The 22,706-nt window shown below is 47.5% G+C and overlaps 7 protein-coding genes across 11 annotated transcripts; 3 read left to right on the top strand and 4 right to left on the bottom strand.

Moving 5' to 3' along the window:
- The first annotated feature begins 142 nt into the window (after window positions 1-142).
- LOC6537646 (torso-like protein) lies at window positions 143-5,536 on the top strand. 2 transcript variants are annotated; one of them, XM_015192968.2, is made up of 3 exons: window positions 143-999; window positions 3,923-4,154; window positions 4,454-5,536. In XM_015192968.2, exons 2-3 carry the CDS (start codon window positions 3,945-3,947, stop codon window positions 5,303-5,305), a joined length of 1,062 nt encoding a protein of 353 aa, XP_015048454.1. In that variant the 5' UTR covers window positions 143-999; window positions 3,923-3,944; the 3' UTR covers window positions 5,306-5,536. The 2 variants fall into 2 exon arrangements, with proteins under 2 accessions (XP_015048454.1, XP_002098191.1); XM_002098155.3 differs by having other exon boundaries at window positions 143-1,529.
- A 278-nt stretch (window positions 5,537-5,814) lies between these two features.
- On the top strand, window positions 5,815-6,405 carry LOC6537645 (DNA-directed RNA polymerase I subunit RPA12). The gene is made up of 3 exons (XM_002098154.4): window positions 5,815-5,950; window positions 6,006-6,225; window positions 6,292-6,405. The coding sequence occupies exons 1-3, from the start codon at window positions 5,833-5,835 to the stop codon at window positions 6,314-6,316; spliced, it is 363 nt and encodes a 120-aa protein (XP_002098190.1). The 5' UTR covers window positions 5,815-5,832; the 3' UTR covers window positions 6,317-6,405.
- On the bottom strand, window positions 6,393-7,629 carry LOC6537644 (cyclin-dependent kinase 20). The gene is made up of 4 exons (XM_015192967.3): window positions 7,279-7,629; window positions 6,837-7,221; window positions 6,623-6,773; window positions 6,393-6,564 (listed from the first exon to the last, which is right to left on the bottom strand). Exons 1-4 carry the CDS (start codon window positions 7,477-7,479, stop codon window positions 6,393-6,395), a joined length of 909 nt encoding a protein of 302 aa, XP_015048453.1. The 5' UTR covers window positions 7,480-7,629.
- A 117-nt stretch (window positions 7,630-7,746) lies between these two features.
- LOC6537643 (gamma-aminobutyric acid type B receptor subunit 2) lies at window positions 7,747-13,244 on the top strand. 4 transcript variants are annotated; one of them, XM_039375915.2, is made up of 13 exons: window positions 7,747-7,887; window positions 8,277-8,545; window positions 8,645-9,126; window positions 9,183-9,363; window positions 9,422-9,640; window positions 9,698-9,993; window positions 10,063-10,426; window positions 10,488-10,598; window positions 10,665-10,889; window positions 11,321-11,666; window positions 11,733-11,835; window positions 11,896-12,374; window positions 12,457-13,244. In XM_039375915.2, the coding sequence occupies exons 2-13, from the start codon at window positions 8,294-8,296 to the stop codon at window positions 13,077-13,079; spliced, it is 3,681 nt and encodes a 1,226-aa protein (XP_039231849.1). In that variant the 5' UTR covers window positions 7,747-7,887; window positions 8,277-8,293; the 3' UTR covers window positions 13,080-13,244. The 4 variants fall into 4 exon arrangements, with proteins under 4 accessions (XP_039231849.1, XP_015048452.1, XP_039231848.1 ...); XM_015192966.3 differs by having other exon boundaries at window positions 11,730-11,835; XM_039375914.2 differs by having other exon boundaries at window positions 10,665-10,901.
- Window positions 13,216-14,227, bottom strand: LOC6537642 (bursicon). The gene is made up of 3 exons (XM_002098151.3): window positions 13,916-14,227; window positions 13,723-13,847; window positions 13,216-13,671 (listed from the first exon to the last, which is right to left on the bottom strand). The coding sequence occupies exons 1-3, from the start codon at window positions 14,079-14,081 to the stop codon at window positions 13,405-13,407; spliced, it is 558 nt and encodes a 185-aa protein (XP_002098187.2). The 5' UTR covers window positions 14,082-14,227; the 3' UTR covers window positions 13,216-13,404.
- Window positions 14,228-14,254: 27 nt separating this feature from the next.
- On the bottom strand, window positions 14,255-17,541 carry LOC6537641 (aminopeptidase N). The gene is made up of 6 exons (XM_002098150.4): window positions 16,839-17,541; window positions 16,488-16,784; window positions 16,229-16,415; window positions 15,924-16,171; window positions 14,678-15,796; window positions 14,255-14,622 (listed from the first exon to the last, which is right to left on the bottom strand). The coding sequence occupies exons 1-6, from the start codon at window positions 17,465-17,467 to the stop codon at window positions 14,316-14,318; spliced, it is 2,787 nt and encodes a 928-aa protein (XP_002098186.1). The 5' UTR covers window positions 17,468-17,541; the 3' UTR covers window positions 14,255-14,315.
- Window positions 17,542-18,589: 1,048 nt separating this feature from the next.
- Window positions 18,590-22,140, bottom strand: LOC6537640 (membrane alanyl aminopeptidase). The gene is made up of 5 exons (XM_002098149.3): window positions 22,029-22,140; window positions 21,086-21,782; window positions 20,258-20,974; window positions 19,079-20,194; window positions 18,590-19,018 (listed from the first exon to the last, which is right to left on the bottom strand). Exons 2-5 carry the CDS (start codon window positions 21,772-21,774, stop codon window positions 18,718-18,720), a joined length of 2,823 nt encoding a protein of 940 aa, XP_002098185.1. The 5' UTR covers window positions 21,775-21,782; window positions 22,029-22,140; the 3' UTR covers window positions 18,590-18,717.
- Window positions 22,141-22,706: the final 566 nt, after the last annotated feature.

Raw genomic sequence — 22,706 nt, 5'->3', positions numbered from 1 at the left:
CAATACTTTTCGGAAGCCCTTCCCCCAACCCCTCTTCCAAAAAAAAAAAGAAAAAAACGAACCCCATATCCGCAGCAGAAAAGAGACTCAAAATCAGAACCTTTTCATTTCTTAGAAGCCAGCAGCGAATTTTGCAGAATTACCCAATGGCCAGTGGAAGTCAAGGCAAATGCGACAAAGCGGATGCCCTGCAGCCATGGCTTTTTGAGCAGCAGATACTCGTACACATAAAGATACAGATACAGTTGCAGATACAGATACATTTGTATCTTGAGCTTCTAATTGAAACATTACACTCGAACTTCAAACGTTGTCGCCCAACACTCAACGTTTGACCCAAATTTGTTAGCATGCTCTCAAGGTAATGCGAATTTGATACTTTCGTTTTCGTTTTTATTTTTCGGCTTACTTTTGGTCTCATTATTATTATTATTTTTTTCTATGACTTACATTTTTTTTCCTTTTGCACAAGCAGTACCAAAAGTTTTTGATTACTGCCCGGCCGCACAGTTAGTTCTATGGGAATCTTGCGCAAAGTCTGGGCCGAGTAAACTGCAATCATTTCAATCTGCCTCGCTGTGGGGCAGCCCTCCAACTCTCCCCACGCCCCCTTTGAAGAAAACTGGAAGTTGAACGACGTGCTTGGAAATATTAATAAGCGGAAAAGCTGTCGCCCAAACGGCAGATGTCAACAATAGATATTTGTGCCAGGCCATTAGCATTAGCCATAGCCATCCATAGCCATAGAGGAGACTACTACCGTTGGAGGAGTAGAACTTCTGCCGCCCAGTCATTGAACTGCAACTGCTGCCAGTTCCCAGTTGCCAGTTGCTCGGTTGGATCAGACAACACGACACACAGCACAGCAGCAGCAGCAGCAGCAGCAACATGTTGGAACGGATCGGCTTGTTCTCTGCGGCGATCGAGTTTTTGGTAGCCAGTTTCAGTTTGGTTTTGAGTCTTCGCGCTGGAAGTTGTGCGCTGCTCGCGTTTTGGAGTGTAAGTGCAGTCCAGCCGCTTATAATCCGGCTTATAATTGCAATTGAAGGCACGTCGTCGCTCGTTTTACTCAGTGTTTTAAGTCTGTTTTAGTGTGTTTGCTGTTCAGGGTACTTGACTGCCTCTGTGACTGCCTGTGTGTGTGTGTGTGTGTTGTTGGTTGTTGAAATCCGCGCAAACGTACATATGTAATTCGAAACACAGCGATCTATTCATAGATCCGTCTTATCACTTGAGGGCGCCAACCAAGCCGCCGACCTCTGACCCACAAAGCGTAAAACATCCAAGTCTTAACGATGCTAATGCCAGCCAGCTAGTCAGTCAGTCAGTCAGTCAGCCTTGTGCAATGGCCCCCGGTATCAGAGCGATAAGGCTAACCAGTGGCGAGAGCTGCGGATCAGTGGCGACTGGCATATAGAATTAGCCGCAGCTTCAAGTTTCTGCCCAAAATAAAAACAAGCCGCTTCTGGTGGTCGATGGTTACGTCAATTTCAATTCGCGTTCGCGTTCGAGTTCGAGTTCTCGTGCAGGTAAATAATACTACGCAACGCAATACAACAACAAAAGTGGCAGCAGCAGCACCACCAACAGCACCATCATCACCAACAGCAGCACCACCAGCAGCACCACCTCGCAGTCGAGACAACTTTTGTTTAACACCGCTCAAGGAAACAACGCACACGGAGCAAGCATAAAATTAAGCGCGATATAAACTGCAGACCTTTTGCCCCACGTCTGTGCCCTTCGTGCGGTGTTTACTCCAGACCAATACCATACTATACCACAAAAGAGCTCCATGAAATGCGCATAAAGAATCTCCAATTGACTGCGCCGTGGACAACCACGGTGCGGTGCACTGCGAGAAATGTATGGGGGTTTTTAAGGATATTCAAGAGATAATATAGTAGTACAATTTGGAGTTTATAAAGTGGCTAAGCTTAAAATGATTACAATCTGAAAAAGAGATAAACAATTGGAATTCCATTCTAAAAAGCTTAAACAAAATAGCTAACATTTCTTCACCTTGAAGAAATCAGTTCTTGAAACCTCTAAAATCAGTTATTTTGCCAGAAAACCAACGATTTTTCTCCCAGTGCACAGGGAGTCACAGTTGAACGAGTTGATTTTTAGCTGCCTTTGCTTTGGAGTCCGAGTGCGCGCATTGAATTTTTGATTTAATTCGTCTTCTTCATCTCGAACTCCGGTTCGCGGCTTCTTCTTTTTTTATTTATTTTTTTTTTTTGGTTTTGGGTCTTTTGCACAAGGTTATGCGTCCGCTATTGTAAATACCCCCAACGCCAAAACTAACTATCATTAAGTCACATAACACATGCCTTTCAAGCGGCACGCGGATTTTGAACCTCAAATTTGGCAATTGTGCGACGGTTTGGAGAACTTATAAGCTCATTAGGGCATTAGATGTTTGCCAGAAGTTTTGTCATCGAAAAGTCTGCGAAAGCGGATTCTACAGCATGTGGAAATATCAGAATCCGTAGAGCGAATGCAATCTGTGAGGTTCATCTGTAAGGTCAAGACTGCTGATTGCAGCACTTAGCAAATATTCATGTGCTTATGAAATGTGCAAACAAATATTTCCTGGAATCGCCCATGGGCAGAAATATGCATAGATACTATAGGCAAATAACCAGATGCAGTAGACAAATGCCTCATTTCTTTGTTCCATTCAGGGCTAGTTTCATTATGGCCAATTTTCATTCAGTCATTCTTCCTGCTGTTTTTGCTGTTTGTTTTTTTGTTTATTTTTGCTGCTGGACAAGTTTAGCGTCGCCTACATTTTATGGTTCACGTAAATTGTTAACAATTTGAGTCTCATCATGGCTGCTACTTTTTTATTTTTTTTGTTTATTTCTTTTTGTCTGGCGCTGCGCTTCAGTGCGTCGGGTCGACAGGTGTGACTCACGAACGTGGCTAACACCCGGCTAACCTTTGTGTTTTTGGCCCATCAAACACGTCGCTCGTTCTCTGATAACGGCTCGAATTAAAAGCTACCTCGCTGCCCCAGCTGTTAGAATGTGTATGTGTACGGCTTGGGCCAAGTTGTTTGGCTTCCTTGCCGGCCATAATGCTTGGCCAAAAGAAAAAGAGAAGAAAAAAAAAACAGCATAACCGGTCCTCTGAGGTGTAGTGGGCCAACTGTAGGAAAACGGTTACGAGGCATGCAAAATGTTTTTAGGAAATAATTTGCAAGTCAAAGCGACAGCCGAACCAATTTTGATGGCTATACTTTGTAGCTGTTTTTACGGCCACAGAGCCAGCGGCTAATTGCAACCACTTAAGGTGATCGGAGTGGAGCTTCGCACTGCTCCTCCTGCGAAGATCATCACCTGGTGGCTGGTAGCTGATGGCTGGTGGCCTCTACGGAACTCGACGCAACTCAACTTGGTCGGTGGTTCAAGTTCAGCGCCACTGAAGGTTCATGGCCAATTAGAGCGCGCTTATATTATCGCCAGTTTATAGAGTGGAAAACAAACACGGCGGCCCTGCAATTATTGCCGTTTAGTTAACCCCTCTGTATCGCAACTGCTGCACTGGCTATAAAATATAAACAAACCATTGAAGTTGTCTAGGTGGAAAAAAAAACTTTCCGGTTTAAGTCTAAGTGACTTATGAGTTCGGATGGTATAGTGATTTACTGACTTGTCATCAATATGCACATTGCCTTCAATAGTTAGCTAGTCACTGGATTAAATTATTGGCGAATAGAACTGCCTTATTACCAAGATGTATAAATTGCATTCCATTTATTGTTAAATTGTGAGCTTTATCAGTTAAAAATTCCTTAATAGCAGGGTGATACATATTTAATGTCTGATATTATTGCAATGATAGGAAAGGTTTTTCGTTGGTTTTCGTGAGCTTGAAAAACCAATTAACTTCCTATTTATTATATTATCGCCTGCAGATCTTACCTTGAATGCTGAGCGATGAGGTCGTGGCCTGGCCTTTTCTGGCTGCTGACCCTGGCGCTCCTGGCGGATGGAGGTCGTCGCGAGTCCCAGCTACGGATCGGCAAGGCCATCAATATATTCCTGCGCTACGGCTACCTGGGCATCTCCATGCGGGTGATACCGCTCAATGACAACTCCGAGCCGGATCGCTGGGTGTTCAAGGAGCCCACCAAAAACATCTACAGGGTAAGGGAATTGAAGCCACATTAAGCTTACATTAAATTAAAGTTAAATGGGGTTGACGAACTCGGAGTTGTTTGTATTAACCTTTAACCACAAACACCACAATCATTTTGAGTGTAATCAAAATTTTAAAGTCGAGTTCAAAGTGCTTATCACTTAAAACTATTTTTAGTTGTAATTATTTTTGTTCACTTCCGCCACGTTTATGGGAAAACAATCATTACAAACGATTATTAAAGTATTAATTACAGAACTTGAATTTAATTTTTGCTGACCAGATAATTAATGTATTTTTCTTGTAGAACCTAAGTGGCCTGGCGGAGAGCCATGAAGACACCACACCCGGAATCTTTCATGGCGACTTTCACATGGAGTTCTGCGAGAACCGGAGGCAGCTGTTCCAGGCCTATTTCCGTGACTTTTCCATCGAGCAAATGGACAAGCCGTGGGAGGCATTCACAGGCGGATGGTTTCCGGACAATGCGGCCAAGAAGCTGGGCATCAATACGTCCTTCATCCAAGGCGATTACTCGTATGTTTTGGTGCGGGTGGTGCGCTTCAGGGAAACAGGTCGTCTCAATGCCGAGATTCCGGTACACCAGCCATTGGAGCCGGATGTGCGATCGAGAATGGATCAACTGCAAATTGGCAATATAACCTCTGCAGTGCGATTTATGGAGGACGTGGGCACCCACTACGTGAACTCATACACCACTGGGAATTCGCTGTACCAGGTGTTTGTGTACAGCAGGAAGAACTACAGCATGATCAAGGAGCGAATCAAGAGTAAAGGTCTGAACGGGCTGTCCAAGCTGGATCTGTACAACTACTTTGCGCCCTGGTTTGCCACGCATCTTGGCCAGATTCGATCGGCTAGCGCCAATGCCACAGTGGAGAGATGGGCGCGAAGGAAGCTGCAGTACGAGTACTATGTGGTGAAGTATGTGACACTGCTGAAGCTGCACGGTAATAGTACTCTGCTGCGAGCCTTGGACTCGCTGCTGGGCAACGATGCCATACTGCAGCTGGACCTCAAGTCGCTGAAGCCCATCTTCCGGGAGGAGCCGGAGAAGGAGAGCTGGTACCACGAGGTGCTCGACAACAATGTGAAGCTCTGGGAGCTCAATATGCCGCAGAATCCGCCCAGCCGATAGCTGCATTTACTGTGCGATATGTGGCAGCCAAGGGGATCAATAGTTCCTAGATGCTTAGTTGTAGTTAGGAACCTCTAGTGCGTAGTTAATGTTCTGCCTGTGATAGTTTTAGGTAGTTTAATTGAACCAGAGTACACATCTGACTTGCATTTCAGCTGACTAGCCCGTAAGAGCGCCTTATTGATGTACTAGTTTTCTAAACTTTAATACAAAACGATGATAAAAGTATAACTCTTAATGTTTTGATTATTTAATACTGGCAATTTACATTTTATTGTAATTGGAGTTCGAATTTGAACCGGACGCGGTTTTCGAAACGGGTAAACGGTTACACCCGTTTCATCAAAGTTTTCCACCACCATCCTATCCTAGTTTTTCACCTTTCCGAGTTTCTTTTGGTATATTTTTAGTACCCTGTGGTATATTATGAATGTTGCACTTACGTTCATACTGAAATCCAAAATAGCACGTGCGGCTTTTTGTATTTTGATTACGGTTGGCTAAAATTTTTAAAAAATATATTTGACATGGATATGTTTTCCAATTGCCCGGGCTTTTGTCCTTCCTGCGGCTCCATTCTGCCCGAGCTGCAAGTGAAGGGCAACGTGATTTGCTGCAATTGCAGGCAGGAGTTTCAGCCAGACGGTAAAAACAGAATTTTATTTGTTTAAATTAGATTAGTTTAATGTTTTGAAAATAGTTTACAGCGGCGAGAAGTCCGAGTTCACCATACACTTCAACACCTACGATCCCAGCAAGGTGTTCAACAGGACGAAGAGGGAGTCGGAATCGGACGCGGATGGGCCCGTCGTGGAGAGGAAGTGTCCCAAGTGCAACCACGACAAGATGTCCTATGCCACCCTGCAACTTCGCTCCGCGGACGAGGGCCAAACGGTGTTCTTCACCTGCCTCAAGTGCAAGTAGGTGTCCTGATTATCATAGTCCATTTCATCCAATTAATCACACACACACATTCTTAATTGCAGATTCAAAGAATCGGAAAACTCTTAGTTGCTAGCAATGTTTGTGTATATAGTCTTATAATTAGTGAAAATAGTCATGCTCGACAGCCTGGGAAATATAGAATTTACCAATTGTAATAACCAAGCGGTCTTAATCTTGATGTAGTACCCACCTCGCTGGCCTTGAGTCGGTTTTTGGGATTGTAGACCACCAGGTTCGAGACCAAATTGATTTCCACCGCATGCGTGCAGCTGGGAAACAAGTTGTCCCAGTGAATGCCCACGGAGTTGGGAAACCTACATCAACATACAGCATGTTATATACTCAGCAATTGTGGAAGGAGGGAATAGCTACCGTATCTTGCTGTAATCGGGCAGGGAAGTCAGCTCCGGCCACTGATTCAGACGTGGACTGCCCAGGGTGCGAATGATGATGGCCAATTGCTCGATGTCGGTGGTTCCCGCAAACAGCGGCACTCCGCGTAGCATCTCCGCTACCACGCAGCCTGGATAAAGATAGTAGTTAGCTATCAGGATATATGTAAGCCCAGCCAAGTGTCAGGGCTCACCTGCCGCCCACATATCCACGCCGGTTCCATACTTCTGGCTGCCAAAGAGAATCTCCGGAGCGCGATACCACCGGGTTGAGACCTGAGGCGAATACAGGCGCGCCTCCTCTTCAGGAAAGTACAGACGGGCCAGTCCAAAGTCGGCAATCTTGAGCATATCTGCATCGCTGATCAGCAGGTTGGCGGGCTTAATGTCCCGGTGCATTAGGCCCGCTTCATGCAGATAGGCAATCCCCTTGAACATTTGGTGGGCAAACTTGCGCACCTGCTGGCGGCTCAGGGGATTCACCTCGCTCTTGAGCCGGTTGTACAGGGTGTCCGGCTGGTATTCCAGCACCAAGGAGAGACCAGTAAGATCGGGATATATGTCGATAATATCCAGAATCTGCAATTACTTACATAATTGAAAGCATAGCAAATAGATGATGCATGGTTAACTCACATATTCGGACTTGCAGAGCTGCAGGGTCTTAATTTCCCTCAATGTGTTTAGGGCTATGTTTCCGAACTTGTTCTTGAGGGCCACCTTCTTGATGGCCACCTCCTTGTTGCGCTGCAGATCGATGGCCTTGAACACGCAGCCATGGACGCCCTCGCCGATTTTCTCGAGCATTTTATAGCGGCTTGGCGCATAGTCCTCCATTATGATGCCACACAATTTTCACGCTGCTAATTTTCCGAGGTAATTTTTCCACATCGCTGTTCGTAGTCCATGGCAACACGGCCACAACAAATGCCGGAGGACCAGCTGACGGAGCCACCTGTTGCAGGATGTTTACAAACGCAGTGGGTTTGTGGCAATTACTGGGGGTTGGAAAGCAGCCTAGGCCAAGGCGGAGCAGTGACAGCTTTTGGTTTTAAGGACATGCGCACTTCCTGCCTCAAATTCCTCCTGTCAGCCAAGTGTCAAGTCAGGGGGATACATAATTTTTCGGACCCTCGCACTGCAAAAGTTCTTCGTTGGCTGAGATTTGATGATTTGATGTGAAATAAGTGCTTCAAATGGCAGCGGTAGTGAAGTAAAAACCCAATTCTCGGACTAAACAAGCTGGTAGGTTTCTATAAGCATATGTAAATAAGAGCGCATTTGGAGTTGCTCCTTCGCGTTAACGAGCATACTAAATAATGCACGACTCCTTTAGATCATTAAATTGCTTTATAATTACAAAACGTGCCAGCATTGCTGCGGCAATTTGAAGCAATTTTGCTGGCCTGGCCTTAGCCTTGCCCCACCTGTCCTGTTAACTTGCATGCGAGTGCCAACGGGCGCAGGTAAAACGTAGCAAATACACACCCACCTGGGTGGCGCAGCCTTGCCTCGACAGCCTTGGTTCAACTGTAACCACCCAAAGCCACCCACTGCCATTTACCACCCACAGCAACTTGGTTCCAAGTTCACGTCCTCGATATGCGCCATTCACATTTAGAATTGTTTTGCAGCCCACGCGGTCAACAACATGTTCCGGCCAAGTTGGTTTCCATTCGCCAGCCCGCTGCTGTTCCTGCTTTTTTGGAGCACCGCCTGGGGCAGGACAGCCAAGAGATCGGACGTCTACATAGCAGGCTTCTTTCCCTACGGCGATGGCGTGGAGAACTCCTACACCGGACGTGGCGTTATGCCCAGCGTGAAGCTCGCCTTGGGCCACGTTAATGAGCATGGCAAGATACTGGCCAACTACAGGCTGCACATGTGGTGGAACGACACTCAGGTGAGTTGCATATGTTGTGTGTATATGTGAATTATGTATGTAATATATCATTTACTGATGCACTTTTCCATATTTTCTTGAATTTAATTACGTTTGCAGTGCAATGCTGCGGTGGGCGTAAAGTCCTTCTTCGATATGATGCATTCGGGTCCCAATAAGGTAATGCTCTTTGGCGCCGCGTGCACCCATGTGACCGATCCCATAGCCAAGGCCAGCAAGCACTGGCACCTCACCCAGCTGAGCTACGCGGACACCCATCCCATGTTCACCAAGGATGCGTTTCCCAATTTCTTTCGCGTGGTACCCTCTGAAAATGCCTTCAATGCGCCGCGACTGGCACTGCTGAAGGAGTTCAATTGGACGAGGGTGGGCACTGTTTACCAGAATGAGCCACGCTATTCGCTGCCCCACAATCACATGGTGGCCGATCTGGATGCCATGGAGGTGGAGGTGGTGGAGACGCAGAGCTTTGTCAACGATGTGGCCGAGTCCTTGAAGAAACTGCGCGAGAAGGATGTGCGGATCATACTGGGCAACTTCAACGAGCACTTTGCACGCAAGGCCTTCTGTGAGGCTTTTAAGTGAGTGGGATATACCAACTTATGAGTATGGCGATTTCAACTTAACTCTCTTTCAGATTGGACATGTATGGCAGGGCGTATCAATGGCTGATTATGGCCACCTATTCCGCAGATTGGTGGAATGTCACGCAGGACAGCGAGTGCAGTGTGGAGGAGATAGCCACGGCCTTGGAAGGCGCCATTCTAGTCGATCTTCTGCCCTTGTCCACCAGTGGCGACATCACAGTGGCTGGCATTGTAAGTACCTATTACATTTCTATTAAATTTCTTATGATAAATTTCATATTTTTGCCAGACTGCTGATGAGTATCTGGTGGAGTACGACAGACTGCGAGGCACTGAATACTCCCGCTTTCATGGCTATACCTACGATGGCATCTGGGCAGCTGCCTTGGCCATTCAGTATGTGGCCGAGAAGCGAGAGGATCTGCTAACCCATTTCGATTATCGTGTGAAGGACTGGGAGAGTGTCTTCTTGGAGGCTTTGCGCAATACATCCTTCGAGGGTGTGACGGTAAATAAGTCATTAAAACTGTTTAACTCAATTTAAAACTCATTTTACATTCTCAAGGGACCCGTACGTTTCTACAACAACGAACGCAAGGCCAACATCCTGATCAATCAGTTTCAACTGGGGCAAATGGAAAAGATCGGGGAATACCACTCGCAGAAGTCACACTTGGACTTGAGCTTGGGAAAACCAGTCAGATGGGTGGGCAAAACTCCGCCCAAGGATCGCACTTTGATCTACATCGAGCACAGCCAGGTCAACCCAACCATATACATCGTATCGGCCAGTGCTTCAGTTATTGGAGTGATTATTGCCACCGTTTTTCTGGCCTTTAACATCAAGTATCGCAATCAAAGGTGTGTTTGTGATGGTATTTTCAACTATTTCTATTCGTTTTATTGATAAAATAATCTTTTCTTTTATAGATACATCAAGATGTCCAGCCCGCATCTGAACAACCTGATCATTGTGGGCTGTATGATGACCTACCTGAGCATCATTTTCCTGGGACTGGACACCACTTTGAGTAGCGTGGCGGCGTTTCCCTATATCTGCACAGCTCGAGCCTGGATCTTGATGGCTGGCTTTAGTCTCAGTTTTGGAGCCATGTTCTCGAAGACGTGGCGTGTGCATTCCATATTCACCGATCTGAAGCTCAACAAGAAGGTGATCAAGGACTATCAGTTGTTTATGGTTGTGGGCGTGCTTTTGGCCATTGATATAGCCATTATAACCACCTGGCAGATTGCTGATCCCTTTTACCGCGAGACTAAGCAGTTGGAGCCTTTGGTGAGTGCATGGATATCACATAATTGAACTAGAAAATCACAAATGAAGTTATTTTCCACAGCATCACGAGAATATTGATGATGTTTTGGTGATACCCGAAAACGAGTACTGCCAGTCCGAGCACATGACCATATTCGTTAGCATTATTTATGCCTACAAGGGACTGTTGTTGGTGAGTAAACAATAAACATAAGCTAATTGTATACAAATATAAAATATTAAAAATTTTTCTTTATAGGTCTTTGGCGCCTTTTTGGCGTGGGAAACGCGACATGTTTCCATACCGGCTCTGAACGATTCCAAGCATATTGGTTTCTCGGTTTATAATGTGTTCATCACTTGTCTGGCCGGAGCGGCTATATCCCTGGTGCTATCGGATCGAAAGGATTTAGTTTTTGTCTTACTCTCGTTTTTTATCATTTTTTGTACGACAGCCACTTTGTGTTTGGTGTTCGTACCGAAAGTAAGACTGGTAGTAAGGAAGTTTTGTAGTTTTTGTAGCTGTTATATGTTACATGTTAATAATCGTGTAATATGAATGTTGTTTGTCGGCGTTAATAGACCGATCAGTTTTTTTTGGTTACACCCTTCAAACTGATCGTACGTTAGCGCCAGCTGAGCTGATCTTTCGTCTAGCGTTTATACACTTTGAAACAGAAACAACATGTACTCGAAAACAGATCCTAAAATGCTATATAACACTACAGACAAACTATAAACTTGAACTATATCGAATCCACCAAGAGCAGCAGCAAGGTTGTGATCAAATGCCACTTCCTTGCTGTTGCCTTAACTTTGACTGTCCTATTTCGCTGTCCGTAGAGTTGGTCCTTCCTAGATGTTGACCATGTAGTAAAAAATCTATGGTTAATATTCATGCGAATCGTTTTGCAGTTGGTGGAGCTGAAGCGGAATCCCCAGGGCGTGGTGGACAAGCGCGTGAGGGCCACGCTGAGACCCATGTCCAAGAACGGACGACGGGACTCCTCGGTCTGCGAACTGGAGCAACGATTGCGGGATGTGAAGAACACCAACTGTCGATTCAGGAAGGCACTGATGGAGAAGGAGAACGAGCTGCAGGCCCTAATCCGCAAGCTGGGACCCGAGGCACGCAAATGGATCGATGGTGTGAGCTGCACGGGTGGCTCCAATGTCGGTAGCGAACTGGAGCCCATACTCAGCGATGATATTGTTAGGCTCTCGGCTCCACCGGTGCGTCGTGAGATGCCCAGCACCACAGGTGAGTGGTTGAGGTGGGGCCATTGCGTAGATATGTTCATGCATTGCAACCCGTTTGTCATAGAAGTTACCGAGATGACGTCCGTGGATAGCGTGACCTCGACTCACGTGGAGATGGACAACTCCTTTGTATCGGTGCAGTCCACGGTGATGGCGCCATCGCTTCCTCCGTAAGTTTCTAAGTCTGATCTCTATATACACACACTTAAACTCTGGTGTTCTTTCAACAGCAAAAAGAAAAAGCAATCCATTGTGGAGCACCACTCGCATGCCCCTGCGCCCACCATGATGCAGCCCATCCAGCAGCAGCTGCAGCAGCACTTGCAGCAACACCAGCAGATGCAACAGCAGCACCTACAGCAGCAGCAACACCAGCAGATGCAACAGCAGCAGCAACAGCAACAGCAGCAGCAGCAACATCATCATCGCCATCTGGAGAAGAGGAACTCGGTGTCCGCGCAGACCGATGACAATATCGGTAGCATCACCAGCACGGCGGGCAAGCGGAGCGGAGGCGACTGCTCCAGCATGCGGGAGAGGCGTCAGTCGACCGCCTCCAGGCACTACGACAGTGGCAGCCAGACGCCCACCGCCCGGCCAAAGTACAGTAGCTCGCACCGGAACTCCTCCACCAACATCTCCACATCGCAATCGGAGCTGAGCAACATGTGTCCGCACTCGAAGCCCAGCACTCCGGCTGTGATTAAGAGTGAGTTTTCTTTTTCCCCCAACCCCAAATGTAATTACAAAAATGTAGGCTATTTAATCGATTAACCAAATATCCGAAATAGCTCCCACTGCCTCCGACCATCGCCGCACCAGCATGGGCTCTGCGCTGAAGTCCAACTTCGTGGTGTCGCAGAGTGACCTCTGGGACACGCATACGCTCTCACACGCCAAGCAGCGCCAGTCGCCGCGCAACTACGCCAGTCCGCAGCGCTGTGCGGAGCATCATGGCGGCCACGGTATGACCTATGACCCGAACACCACCTCGCCCATACAGCGGTCCGTTTCGGAGAAGAATCGCAATAAGCATCGGCCAAAACCGCAGAAGGGCACCGTTTGCCAGAGCGAGACGGACAGCGAACGGGAGAGGGATCCGCCGCCAAACAGTCAGCCATGCGTACAGCCGCGCAAGGTGAGCCGCAGCTCCAACATCCAGCACGCCGCCCACCACCACAGTTCGCCCAATGTGGCGCCCGACAAGCAGCGGAGCAGGCAGCGGGGCAAGCAGCAGGAGAGCAGCATCTACGGCGCCAGCAGCGAGACGGAGCTGCTGGAGGGCGAGACGGCCATACTGCCCATCTTCCGGAAACTCCTCACCGAGAAGAGTCCCAACTATCGGGGCCGCAGTGCCGTCGGCCAGAGTTGTCCGAATATATCCATCAAATGCGATATCGTCGAGTACTTGTAGTCGAACTCCTATTCTTAGATCCAGTTGCAGTGTAAAGATTACCTTTGTTTTTCGTCGGAGTTACGCATCTACATACATACCCTGTGAGGCCAGGATACACACCATTTAGAGAACTAGTAGCAATGACATGAGATAGTTGGGAATAAAAATTACAATTTAAAATAATCATGTATCTGCTTTTGTTTCCTGACCCTGACTCTGTTATTTTACTGACAGGCATTTTCATAGGCACATATTATTTTTCACTGTGTACAAGCAGAAACGGCAATTTTAATTGTAATTTATATTAATGTGTGTAATAAGTGCGCTATACTGATGAGCGATTCTATTGCAGTGCGATGCGTCGGAAGTGATTGTTGAGTGGACCCTCGTCCGAGTAGCCGGCAATTTCCTGTGGTATGATGCCAGACTCCTCGATGGAGGTGCATGGCCGGCACATGCACTCCAATGGCGCCTTGGTCAGGACCTTCTTGAACTTACGCTCGCCGGGCTTCACCTTGGGACAGAACAGCGAGACGGATGCCTCCCGCTCACCCGACTCCTGGCAGCACATGCACGAGCGCTCCATCTGCCAGATCTTACTGCCCGACACCTAAGGTCGCCAAATGGTTAGCGAATTTATAGGAATTGATATGTCTCGTACCTGGATATAACTGGCACAGCGACCCACGCAGGCGAACGAGGGAATCGGCTTGGGCACACAGCCCGGGTACTGGAGCACATGGATGACGGGCGTCACCTGACAATCGTCGCCCAGATGCGTAATATCTGGATGGAACGGTACGGAATCCCTTAGAGCGTATAATATGCTGTTATTAGTTCCATAGTTTTCTAACCATTATCGGTGGCAGACACCGAGCCATCCGGCTGAGCCGTGCAGAGCTTCAGGATGCTGACCAGGACGCAGTAGAGCAGGATCAGGACAAAGACCTTGTTGTTCTCGTGGCGGAGCAGGTGGCGCAGCATTTCGTCGTCGGCCCGACTGCGAGTGTCCTGTCGCATGGAATGGAATGGAAAGCGCCACTGGCAGCCGGCGGGCTTTTATATTCCCGACTTGGCTAGCGGATGCCGCTCTAATGGCCGCTCAAATGGCCGCTCGACAGCGTAAATTATGGCCTAATAAAGCAAGAGCCGTCCAAACCTTTTTGCCTAGTAATTGCGTACACGAAAAGGGCATTTATCCCGCAGCGCATGACCACGACAATCTCTTTATTTCCCCCACAACTTATTAGCTAATCAGAGCCGCCAGGCCAACAACGGGCTGCCCACTGCCAACAGCAGTAGCACCACCAAGGAAGTGGCTTCCAGGCAGGCGCTGCCATTTCTGTCCGCCAGATATTCGACCAGATTCTGCAGATTGTTATGCGCCCAGTTGAGGTTATTTTCCACAGTCACCAAGGATTTGGCGAGCAGCTCTTCCGATTCACCGAAAAGCTGATGGTTGCTATAGTAGAATTCCTTGAGCAACTGCTGCTGCTCGCGGGTGGTGAAGTACTCCGCCATGTCATTGATCACCTCGGCCGTGTCCGCCCAACTCTGGAAACTAAAAAGCAGGAAGGTTTAACTAACTGATTGTTAAATAATGGTTGAGTACTCACTCATACGCCAATAGCACGATGTTCTCGGTAATCATTTCAAAGATGGGCTGAACCAAGTCAGGATTCTCCTCGTACATGCGGGCTATAGCAATTTTCTTTTGCTCAATGCTCTCCGGACCAGAGATGATCATCTTGTGGTAATGGGTTTCGTACTGCCTCGTGCAGCTGATTGCAGACCAGAGCATATTCTTTTCGCTGGTGCGATTTTCGAGTTTGTATTGACCCCACACCATGGTGTATGCATTGTAGTCGGCGCTACTGGCTGCACAGTAGAAGGTTTCCCGGTAATCCGGCGATGGCACCTCCTCACTTGTTACGAACTGAACGTTGACCTTTGGCCTGCAATTGCTGACCTGGTATCTGCACAGCCATTTAATCAGTTTGTTGCGATTGGCCACATCCAGCGGAGTGTCCTGTGCGTTCCAAGCAACTCCAAGTTTCTCAAAGACAGTCGCTGTGATGTTGGATAGATATATGCGGAAGTCGGGCAGCTGTTCGGGCGTCAATCGCTTCGCCACCGTATTCAAGTTCTCATAGACGGCATACCAGGGCACGTACTCCACCTCCTGGGCCAGGTATTCCAGGAACCGGAATACATCAGCATAATCCACATATTGAACTAGCGCGAAATTGAAGAGGTCATCAATAATTTGTGCCCGATTCTCAACAGGTATGCCACTGTGGTTCGTTGCAGAGATGGCCAAGCGAAGGCCTTCCCTTAAGGTGGCATCATAAAACACTCGTTGGTAGTTCGACTGCCTCAGGTTAAGTAGAATCCACTCAATTTGATTATCAAAATTCAGCCAGAGAACATTCACGGTTTTGTGTAGGTATTTATACGGCGTTAGATTGTAGAAATTACGTTCCAGATTGGTGGTGAAAGTGATTGGCACTGTGTATAACAGGGTAGCATTACTGCCATCGTCTTTGTTAAGCAGAAATCGCGACTGCTCCACAGTGACGACTTTGTTACCCTGTAAAGCCTTCACAATTAGCATGGGATAGCCCACCTGGTCCGTGTAATCGGTGAAAAAGTCCACCAGATCCACATCCTGATTCTTTGGCCAGTGCTCAAAGAGATGGTAAAACAAGTTATAAGGCACAGTGTTGGTCAGGTGACTGCAAATAGATTATAGTATTATTTCCTTATCAATATTAAGAAACTCTTCATGGTAACTAAACATTGACAATGACTTATATTCAAGATAAAGGTTTTCGCCTCTAATCAGAAATAGACTCAACTTACTATTGCTGCAGGTAATTCCTGATGGCCGTGTCAAAGTTTTGGGCTCCCATGAGATTTCGCCACATCCTTACAATGCAAGCTCCCTTGGCATAGGCGATCCCACTGAACTTGTAGGCAATCTGGCTGGGTGTTTGGATCTCCGATTCCGGACTGGTCATGGGTTGAGTGCTGTTCCGGGCATCCGTGCCAAAGATCAGCTGCATTTGGCGCACCACAAACTGCTCGTCCAAGTGATACTCTGGATACAGCTGAATTGATTATGTTAAAGTGCAGGCAAATATATATATGTATATATGAGTTCCCACCTGATGTGCCATGAAGTACTCGAAGTAGCGGGCAAAGGCCTCATTGAGCCAGAAGTAGCTCCACCAGGAGAAGGTCACGCTATCTCCGAACCACATGTGTGAGGTCTCGTGTGCGATGATGCGTATGGCGAACTCCTTATCCGACCAGTCATCCGAGTATCCAGGTTCCTGAATCAGCACAGCATCGCTTTTCAGTAGCAATAAAAAAACTAATTACAATCTTTCATCGTTGCAATCTTCCAACTTTCAGCTTACTCACCTGTAGATGATGAGGCCCCAGTTCTCCATGCCGTTGTGCGGAAACCTGGGCGAACTGGCATACTGTAGCACATCGTTGCCCAGTTCAGCATATGGACTCTGGAACAGCTCCTCGTAGGCCGATACCACCTGCTGACCCACATGGTAGCTGAACTCTGTGTTGTTATAAAACTCCGGACGAGTGAGCACTGCGAATTCACTCTCATTTCCGCGGGCAGAATAATTGGCCACCATGAAGGCCAGCAGATATGTGGACATGACGGGGCTCTCCTCAAAGTGATCGACAAAACGATCTTGGCTAAAATCGTGTGAAAAACGGTTACTAATACTGCCTATGTAAACTATAACTTACCTTATAGCTGTCGTTTCCTTCAGCTTGGTGTTGGCTATCGAGCGATAGCCGTCGGGCCGGACAATCTGCAGTTGGAAGTGGGCCTTCATGGCGGGCTCATCGAAGCAGGGCAGCACCAAGCGGGCGTTGATGCGCTGCATCTGGGTGAGCGCCAGCCACTTGGTCACATTGCTATCCCTCTCCACATAGCTGGCGGAGAAGAGGCCGGCCATATCCGTGCGTATGTGCCCGGTGTACGTGAACCCCAGCGTATAATTCTTGCCAGGCTGCATGGCTTGCGTCAGCGGAACTTTCACCTGTTGGGTGGCGGCCTCATAATTAAGCCGGCTGATATCGATGGCCTCCAGCTGCACACCTGCCGCATCCAAAAGCCAGCATGCCGTAATGTCCAGCGTATCAGCATGTAGAATGATTTGTGGCACCTCCAACGTACCGACCACCCGCAACGTAATGCTCACTTCGCCATCGAAAACCGTGGGCTCGGCCGAGTTTCGCAGAACGCCGATGGTCAGGTTGTAGTGCGTGGGTACAACGCTGCCGTCCAGTCGATAATCGGCGGCATTCGTGACGCAGATGATCAGCAGCAGTGAGCAAAGTAGCCAAAAGGCCCCAAACATCGAACTGCTCATGGCGATCGCAGCTGGAATACTGGAGTGTTGGATTCGGACACCTTCTGCTAGAACGCCAAAATCACCGAAAATCAAATCAAATAAAAGTCCCCCCCGCGAAACAGGTGTTGTTCGCAGATGATTAGATAGTGGAATGTTTGAACAATAATTCGAGATGTCGTCACACTTCTCTCAGTAAAATATTCTTATCAGCGCGCCATTGGGTGCTCATTAAATGCTAAATGCCAATTATCATTTTAATTGCTACTGACAGCTGCTTAATGAGTTTTTGTCAGGGAATCTATTGCCATTTTGAATAGCTTAGCACTTCTAGCATTTAAAGTGCCTGAGATCGAGGTGTTTATACGGACAGACGGACAGACGGACAAACGGACGTGGCCAGATGGACTCGACTAGTGATCCTAATCAAGATCCTATATCCTATATTTCTTTAGTTGTAACGGGTATAATAATACCTTTTCCTTTAGCAGATTAAACGTTTCAAAAAAGTCCCTCTGCTATCCATTCACCACTAAGGTGGAAAGTCCAAAGTGGCATTGAATACTACAATTGATAAGATGCGATAAAGATTCTGTTTTCAATTGGATTCCACGAATTGTGAATCAACTTAGTTAGCCAGAACTAGTGCTGAGATCGATATCTGCAAGACAACGTCGTAAAAGAGCTGGCAATAAAGATTGTAATTTATTAGTTATGTCGGTCAGTGTGAGCTTCAGCTATATTTTAGTCGTTTTCTTTTCATTTTTTAACCCTGAACTTGCGTTGCATTAAAAGAAAAACCAACAAATTAAAAAACTCCCCTAATGGCTTAGCTTAGTTTGATTTATTTGGCGCCACTTATGGCCTATACAATCCAATAAAACAAATAACTAAAACAACCTTTCGCCTGAAATGTCTGTAAAACGTTATGGAAGAAAAATAGTTTATTGCTCTGAAGCGAATTTATGATCAAATAGTGATCGATTGTACTTGAGTTTAATAAAATCCCCTCAAGATTCCGAACTGAATCACCCGCCCATTTTGGCGCTAATCAGATTGTAAACTTTGTCGCCATGGGTGTCATTTAAGCCTATTTTATGATCGATTTCTCGACTAGCAGTAATAATAAAATACAACAGCGGCTTATCTACAAAATGGGGTTTACTTTATTGGGTGCGTTTTCCTCTGCGTACAAATACTTTATGGCCTTAGGAGTACTCGTGACCCGATCGCTAATCCCTGATCCCTGCTCCCTGCTCTCTGCTTCCTGCTTAGTTGCGCAGCATGGTGACCAGAGCCACCATCAGAAGGCTGAGGGCACTGAAGGCGTTGACCATGGCGCTACCACTGCGATAGTTGCTCAAGTAGCTGCGGAAAACGCCCAGTTTGGCCGTTGCCCAATCCAAATTCTCCTTAACGGTTGCCTCGGCGGCAGTCAAAGTGGCCTGCGAGGTGCCGAACTTGGCGCCATTTGCCTTGTTGAAGTTCTCCAGATCGGTCAACTGCTGTTGGGTGGTGAAACGGGCGGCGATGTTGGAAATCACAGTGGCCACCGCGGAATAGCCGCCCATGCTGCAGAAAGAAGTTAATTATGAAATCAATGTCAAATCCCATATATTAGGATATACTTACGCCTCAGCCAATGCCTCGTATTTCTGAGTGACCAGTGCGAACACCGGACTAACATTCTCGTTGTTCTCGGTGTAGAGAGTGGCCAGCACGGAGGACTTGTCCTGTCGCCGGATCTCATCGCTGATGATCAAATCGAACACCTTCTCGATCAGAGCCTGTGTCTTCACGCAACCGAAGGAGTTCTGGAGCAGAGTCTCCTCGGTGGCCACGGTCTCGTTCTTGAACTTGTTGTACAGAGCCTGGAACTCGGTCTCACCACCCTCACGCAGACCCACACAGTAGACGGTGGCGCGGATGTTCTTGGGCACGGTGGTCAGCGATTGGAAGTAGCCCTGTGCCTTGCTGATGCAATCGGAGCTGCCATAGCGACAGGCCCAGGAGAGGATCTTGGTGCGCAGATAGATATTCAAAGCAGTATCATTGGATGCCTCATTGAAGCCGAGCTGATTGTAGGCCTTGCTGGTCAGGGTCTGAATATAGTAATTGAAATCAGCCGTATCGTTGCCGAGACGGATGGTCAAGTAGTTGAAGCCGTTGAAGGCCGATGTCCAGGGTATGTAGTTGGTCTCCGTCTCCAAGTACTCAATCACGTCCAGGGTAAGGTTGTACGTAACATAACCAGCTCTGGCCAAGTTGAACAGATCATCCACGATCTGGGCGCGATTGTTCTCGTGAATTCCTCCCCAGTTGGCGGTGATCAGAGCCTGATGGATGGCATGCCAATTGTCCACCGAGTAGTTGATGCGGTAATATCCGGTCTGCTGAATATTGGCCACCAACCATTGCACTGTTGCGTTGAGGGTTTCAGTCTTGTTTTCGTTGGCTTTCAGGATAAACTTTGGCGTGGCGTTGTTAAAGTTATTCTCCACATTGGTGGTGTAGGAAATGGGCACAGTATATGTCAAGGATGCGTTGGATCCGTCGTTCTCCTTCAGCAGGAAACGCTTCTGGCTGAAGGTGACCTGTTTGTCGCTAACATTTACATTGATTACTGGGTAGCCCACCTGCTCGGTGAAGCTCTTGAATATATCCTCGGAGCTGGCATTGTAGCTGGAGTTGGGCCATTGCGCCTGCCAGGCACCCAAAAGATATTTGGGCAACGACGCCTGGTATTCGCTGTAAGCAAGGAGTAATCCATAGTATACGTGTGTTAAGCCATTTGGTTTTCCCACTACTTACTATTTCTTTAGGTATTCCTGCAGAGCCTTCTGGAATTGAGTCTCGCCCATGGTGTGCTTGATCATACGGATGAAGGTGGCACCCTTGTTGTACGAGATGCTGTTGAACATGCGGCTCAGATGGGCGGGCGTGTAGGTGTTCTCATCGCTCAGCGGATTGGTGGAATTGGTCGAGTCCATGGCCATGACCGACTGCACCTGATCGACCACAAACTGCTTCTCCAGCTCCCATTTGTCCTCGACCATGGCGGTGCCGAAGTACTGGAAGTAGCGAGCGAATCCCTCGTTCAGCCACGTGTAGCTCCACCACTTGCAGGTGACCAGATCGCCGAACCACATGTGCGCCTGTTCGTGGGCCACCACGGCGGCGATGGACTGGCGGGAGGCCAGCGTAGTCGCGGACTCATCCACCAGCAGGGAACGCTCCCTGTAGGTCAACAGACCCCAGTTCTCCATGGCTCCGGCCGAGAAATCAGGTATGGCGGCCATATCCATCTTGTCGTTGCCCATGGAATAGTAGTCCTTGTCCAGGTACTTGCCCATCTCCTCCAAAATCTGTATGCCCACATTGTAGGGGTACTGGGTCTGTGCATAGTACTCGGGACGAGCATAAACTCCGAAATCGTCATCCTTACGGGCCACAAACTCGGAAATGATGAATGCCAGGAGATAGGTGGACATTTTGGGCGTCGTCTTGTAAACGTCCGCGAAATATCCCCTAAAAATCGAGTGAAATCAAACATAATATTTAGAACAAGAAGTAACTACCGATCGATTGGCCACCAATGTAAGTTTTACAGAATAACAATTAAGTGGTGGAAGTACTTACTCTTCAGTGGTGGGATTCGATGAGATCAGACGGGTGTTACTGGCCGAGTTGCAGGTCCTGTGGCGCTTCAGCGTGACATCGAAGGTGGCCTTGAACTGGGGCTCATCGAAGCTGGGGAAGGCGCGACGAGCGTGGTGGGTCTGGAACTGGGTGGATCCCAGCCACTTGGTCACATTGTTGTCGTCCACATAGGAGCTGCGATAGAAACCGTGCATATCGTCCTCCATCAGACCGGTGTACACGAAATGCAGAATGTATGCCGTATTGGCGGTCAACGCCGTCGATGCCGTAAGCTTCACAATATCCGTATCATAGTTCGTTGTGTTGGTGGCACTGAATTGAATGACCGTGGGATTGGCCACGCCGGTCGTTGGCTTCTGCCAGTACTCCCTGACCGAATAGGTGAGGTTTTTCGTGTGCAGATAGATGTCATTGGTGGTCTGGTTGGCAATCACCTCGATCCACACCTCGCCATCGAAGGTGTACCTCTTGTTGCCATCGGTCTCCAGCAAATAGGGTCGCAGCGTAATGTTGTAGTTAACCGGTGTGATGTGCTCGGCCAGGCGGTAATCCGCTAGCTCGGTGGCCAACGTCGCCGGCGGCTGGACATCCACGGCCAGTTGCCGGGTGCCTGCCGAGGCCAAGGACACGCAGGCCAGCAGGAGAACTGCCACTCGCAGGGCAAACATTCTTCCTGCTAAAGAAATAGCAAAAGGAATATAATAATTAATAATTTTCAAATTCAATTACATTTTGTTTAACATTTACAAACTTGCAAAGCAAGAAACATGTATATAACTTTTGTAAAACATTATCCCTGGCACGTGTGCAGTTATTTAAAGTTACTCCAAATTTGTTCAATTTTTTCTAGGATATTTATCAAGGATAATAGATCAGTTTTCACTAGAACGATCGCCACTTATATAACCAGCATTTAACTCACTTTTCAAGGGTTCGATCGCGAACCTTGGACTAGAATTAGTATTTCGCACGCCACTCGGCCAGCGATTCGATTCGAAAACTAAGTGACTTTTGGCTTTGGGCCCGGTATATATGGTGAGTGTAAAGCGTTTGGCGACTTATGGCCATTATCAGCGGCTTATCTGCAAACTTTAACGTTTTATTTCGGCCCAGATAAAGTTCGCCTAGTCTATAGATTAAGCTGCGATAGCGATAAGGAGTCGTAGCGTTGATTTACACACTCCGCCATTGGCTACCAATCCAAGCTGACATTATTTCTCTTTTTATTTTTTATTTTTTTTTTTTTGAAGATTGTCAGGCGATGCCATAACATTTGCCATACGTTGCACTGCGTCTTTGACACCTTATGGTGCATTGCACCCAATCTTATCGAGCGTGAGTTGCAGTCTTTCAAGGGGAATTATTCCCGGCGTTTGATTGAATGCAAGATACTTCATAAATAATGAAATAAAAATGAACAGGTTTGTTGCTTTTATAAGCTATTTGAAATTTGTAATGTACATCCCGCAGATTGTCGGTTCGTCCATGTTACCATGTATTCGACTGGATTAACTAACAATATCGCAAAATGGCTTATCAACAAATGAACCGCATTCTGTTAAGTATATTGTGCTCGTTTAGTTACTTTTTCCTGTTATGA

The sequence above is a fragment of the Drosophila yakuba genome, chromosome 3R (assembly GCF_016746365.2).
Source record: "Drosophila yakuba strain Tai18E2 chromosome 3R, Prin_Dyak_Tai18E2_2.1, whole genome shotgun sequence".
Lineage (NCBI taxonomy): Eukaryota > Metazoa > Arthropoda > Insecta > Diptera > Drosophilidae > Drosophila > Drosophila yakuba.
This window is presented reverse-complemented; position numbering and strand designations above follow the sequence as displayed.

What these genes read in the sequence shown, in the direction of transcription:
- LOC6537646 (XM_015192968.2), top strand. Translation starts at nt 3,945, where the DNA reads ATGAGGTCGTGGCCTGGCCTTTTCTGGCTGCTGACCCTGGCGCTCCTG. An exon ending in CCACCAAAAACATCTACAGG is followed by an intron (nt 4,155 to 4,453) that starts GTAAGGGAATTG and finishes TTTTTCTTGTAG; the next exon opens with AACCTAAGTGGCCTGGCGGA.
- LOC6537645 (XM_002098154.4), top strand. Translation starts at nt 5,833, where the DNA reads ATGGATATGTTTTCCAATTGCCCGGGCTTTTGTCCTTCCTGCGGCTCC. An exon ending in GCAGGAGTTTCAGCCAGACG is followed by an intron (nt 5,951 to 6,005) that starts GTAAAAACAGAA and finishes TTTTGAAAATAG; the next exon opens with TTTACAGCGGCGAGAAGTCC. An exon ending in TTCACCTGCCTCAAGTGCAA is followed by an intron (nt 6,226 to 6,291) that starts GTAGGTGTCCTG and finishes TCTTAATTGCAG; the next exon opens with ATTCAAAGAATCGGAAAACT.
- LOC6537644 (XM_015192967.3), bottom strand. Translation starts at nt 7,479, where the DNA reads ATGGAGGACTATGCGCCAAGCCGCTATAAAATGCTCGAGAAAATCGGC. An exon ending in AGCTCTGCAAGTCCGAATAT is followed by an intron (nt 7,222 to 7,278) that starts GTGAGTTAACCA and finishes AAGTAATTGCAG; the next exon opens with ATTCTGGATATTATCGACAT. An exon ending in CGTGGATATGTGGGCGGCAG is followed by an intron (nt 6,774 to 6,836) that starts GTGAGCCCTGAC and finishes ATCTTTATCCAG; the next exon opens with GCTGCGTGGTAGCGGAGATG.
- LOC6537643 (XM_039375913.2), top strand. Translation starts at nt 8,294, where the DNA reads ATGTTCCGGCCAAGTTGGTTTCCATTCGCCAGCCCGCTGCTGTTCCTG. An exon ending in TGAGATGCCCAGCACCACAG is followed by an intron (nt 11,667 to 11,729) that starts GTGAGTGGTTGA and finishes CGTTTGTCATAG; the next exon opens with AAGTTACCGAGATGACGTCC. An exon ending in ATGGCGCCATCGCTTCCTCC is followed by an intron (nt 11,836 to 11,895) that starts GTAAGTTTCTAA and finishes TTCTTTCAACAG; the next exon opens with CAAAAAGAAAAAGCAATCCA.
- LOC6537642 (XM_002098151.3), bottom strand. Translation starts at nt 14,081, where the DNA reads ATGCGACAGGACACTCGCAGTCGGGCCGACGACGAAATGCTGCGCCAC. An exon ending in GGTGTCTGCCACCGATAATG is followed by an intron (nt 13,848 to 13,915) that starts GTTAGAAAACTA and finishes CGTTCCATCCAG; the next exon opens with ATATTACGCATCTGGGCGAC. An exon ending in GCTGTGCCAGTTATATCCAG is followed by an intron (nt 13,672 to 13,722) that starts GTACGAGACATA and finishes TGGCGACCTTAG; the next exon opens with GTGTCGGGCAGTAAGATCTG.
- LOC6537641 (XM_002098150.4), bottom strand. Translation starts at nt 17,467, where the DNA reads ATGAGCAGTTCGATGTTTGGGGCCTTTTGGCTACTTTGCTCACTGCTG. An exon ending in TGGGGCCTCATCATCTACAG is followed by an intron (nt 16,416 to 16,487) that starts GTGAGTAAGCTG and finishes GCTACTGAAAAG; the next exon opens with CGATGCTGTGCTGATTCAGG. An exon ending in AGGAATTACCTGCAGCAATA is followed by an intron (nt 15,797 to 15,923) that starts GTAAGTTGAGTC and finishes ATCTATTTGCAG; the next exon opens with TCACCTGACCAACACTGTGC.
- LOC6537640 (XM_002098149.3), bottom strand. Translation starts at nt 21,774, where the DNA reads ATGTTTGCCCTGCGAGTGGCAGTTCTCCTGCTGGCCTGCGTGTCCTTG. An exon ending in TCGAATCCCACCACTGAAGA is followed by an intron (nt 20,975 to 21,085) that starts GTAAGTACTTCC and finishes CTCGATTTTTAG; the next exon opens with GGGATATTTCGCGGACGTTT. An exon ending in CAGGAATACCTAAAGAAATA is followed by an intron (nt 20,195 to 20,257) that starts GTAAGTAGTGGG and finishes CCTTGCTTACAG; the next exon opens with CGAATACCAGGCGTCGTTGC.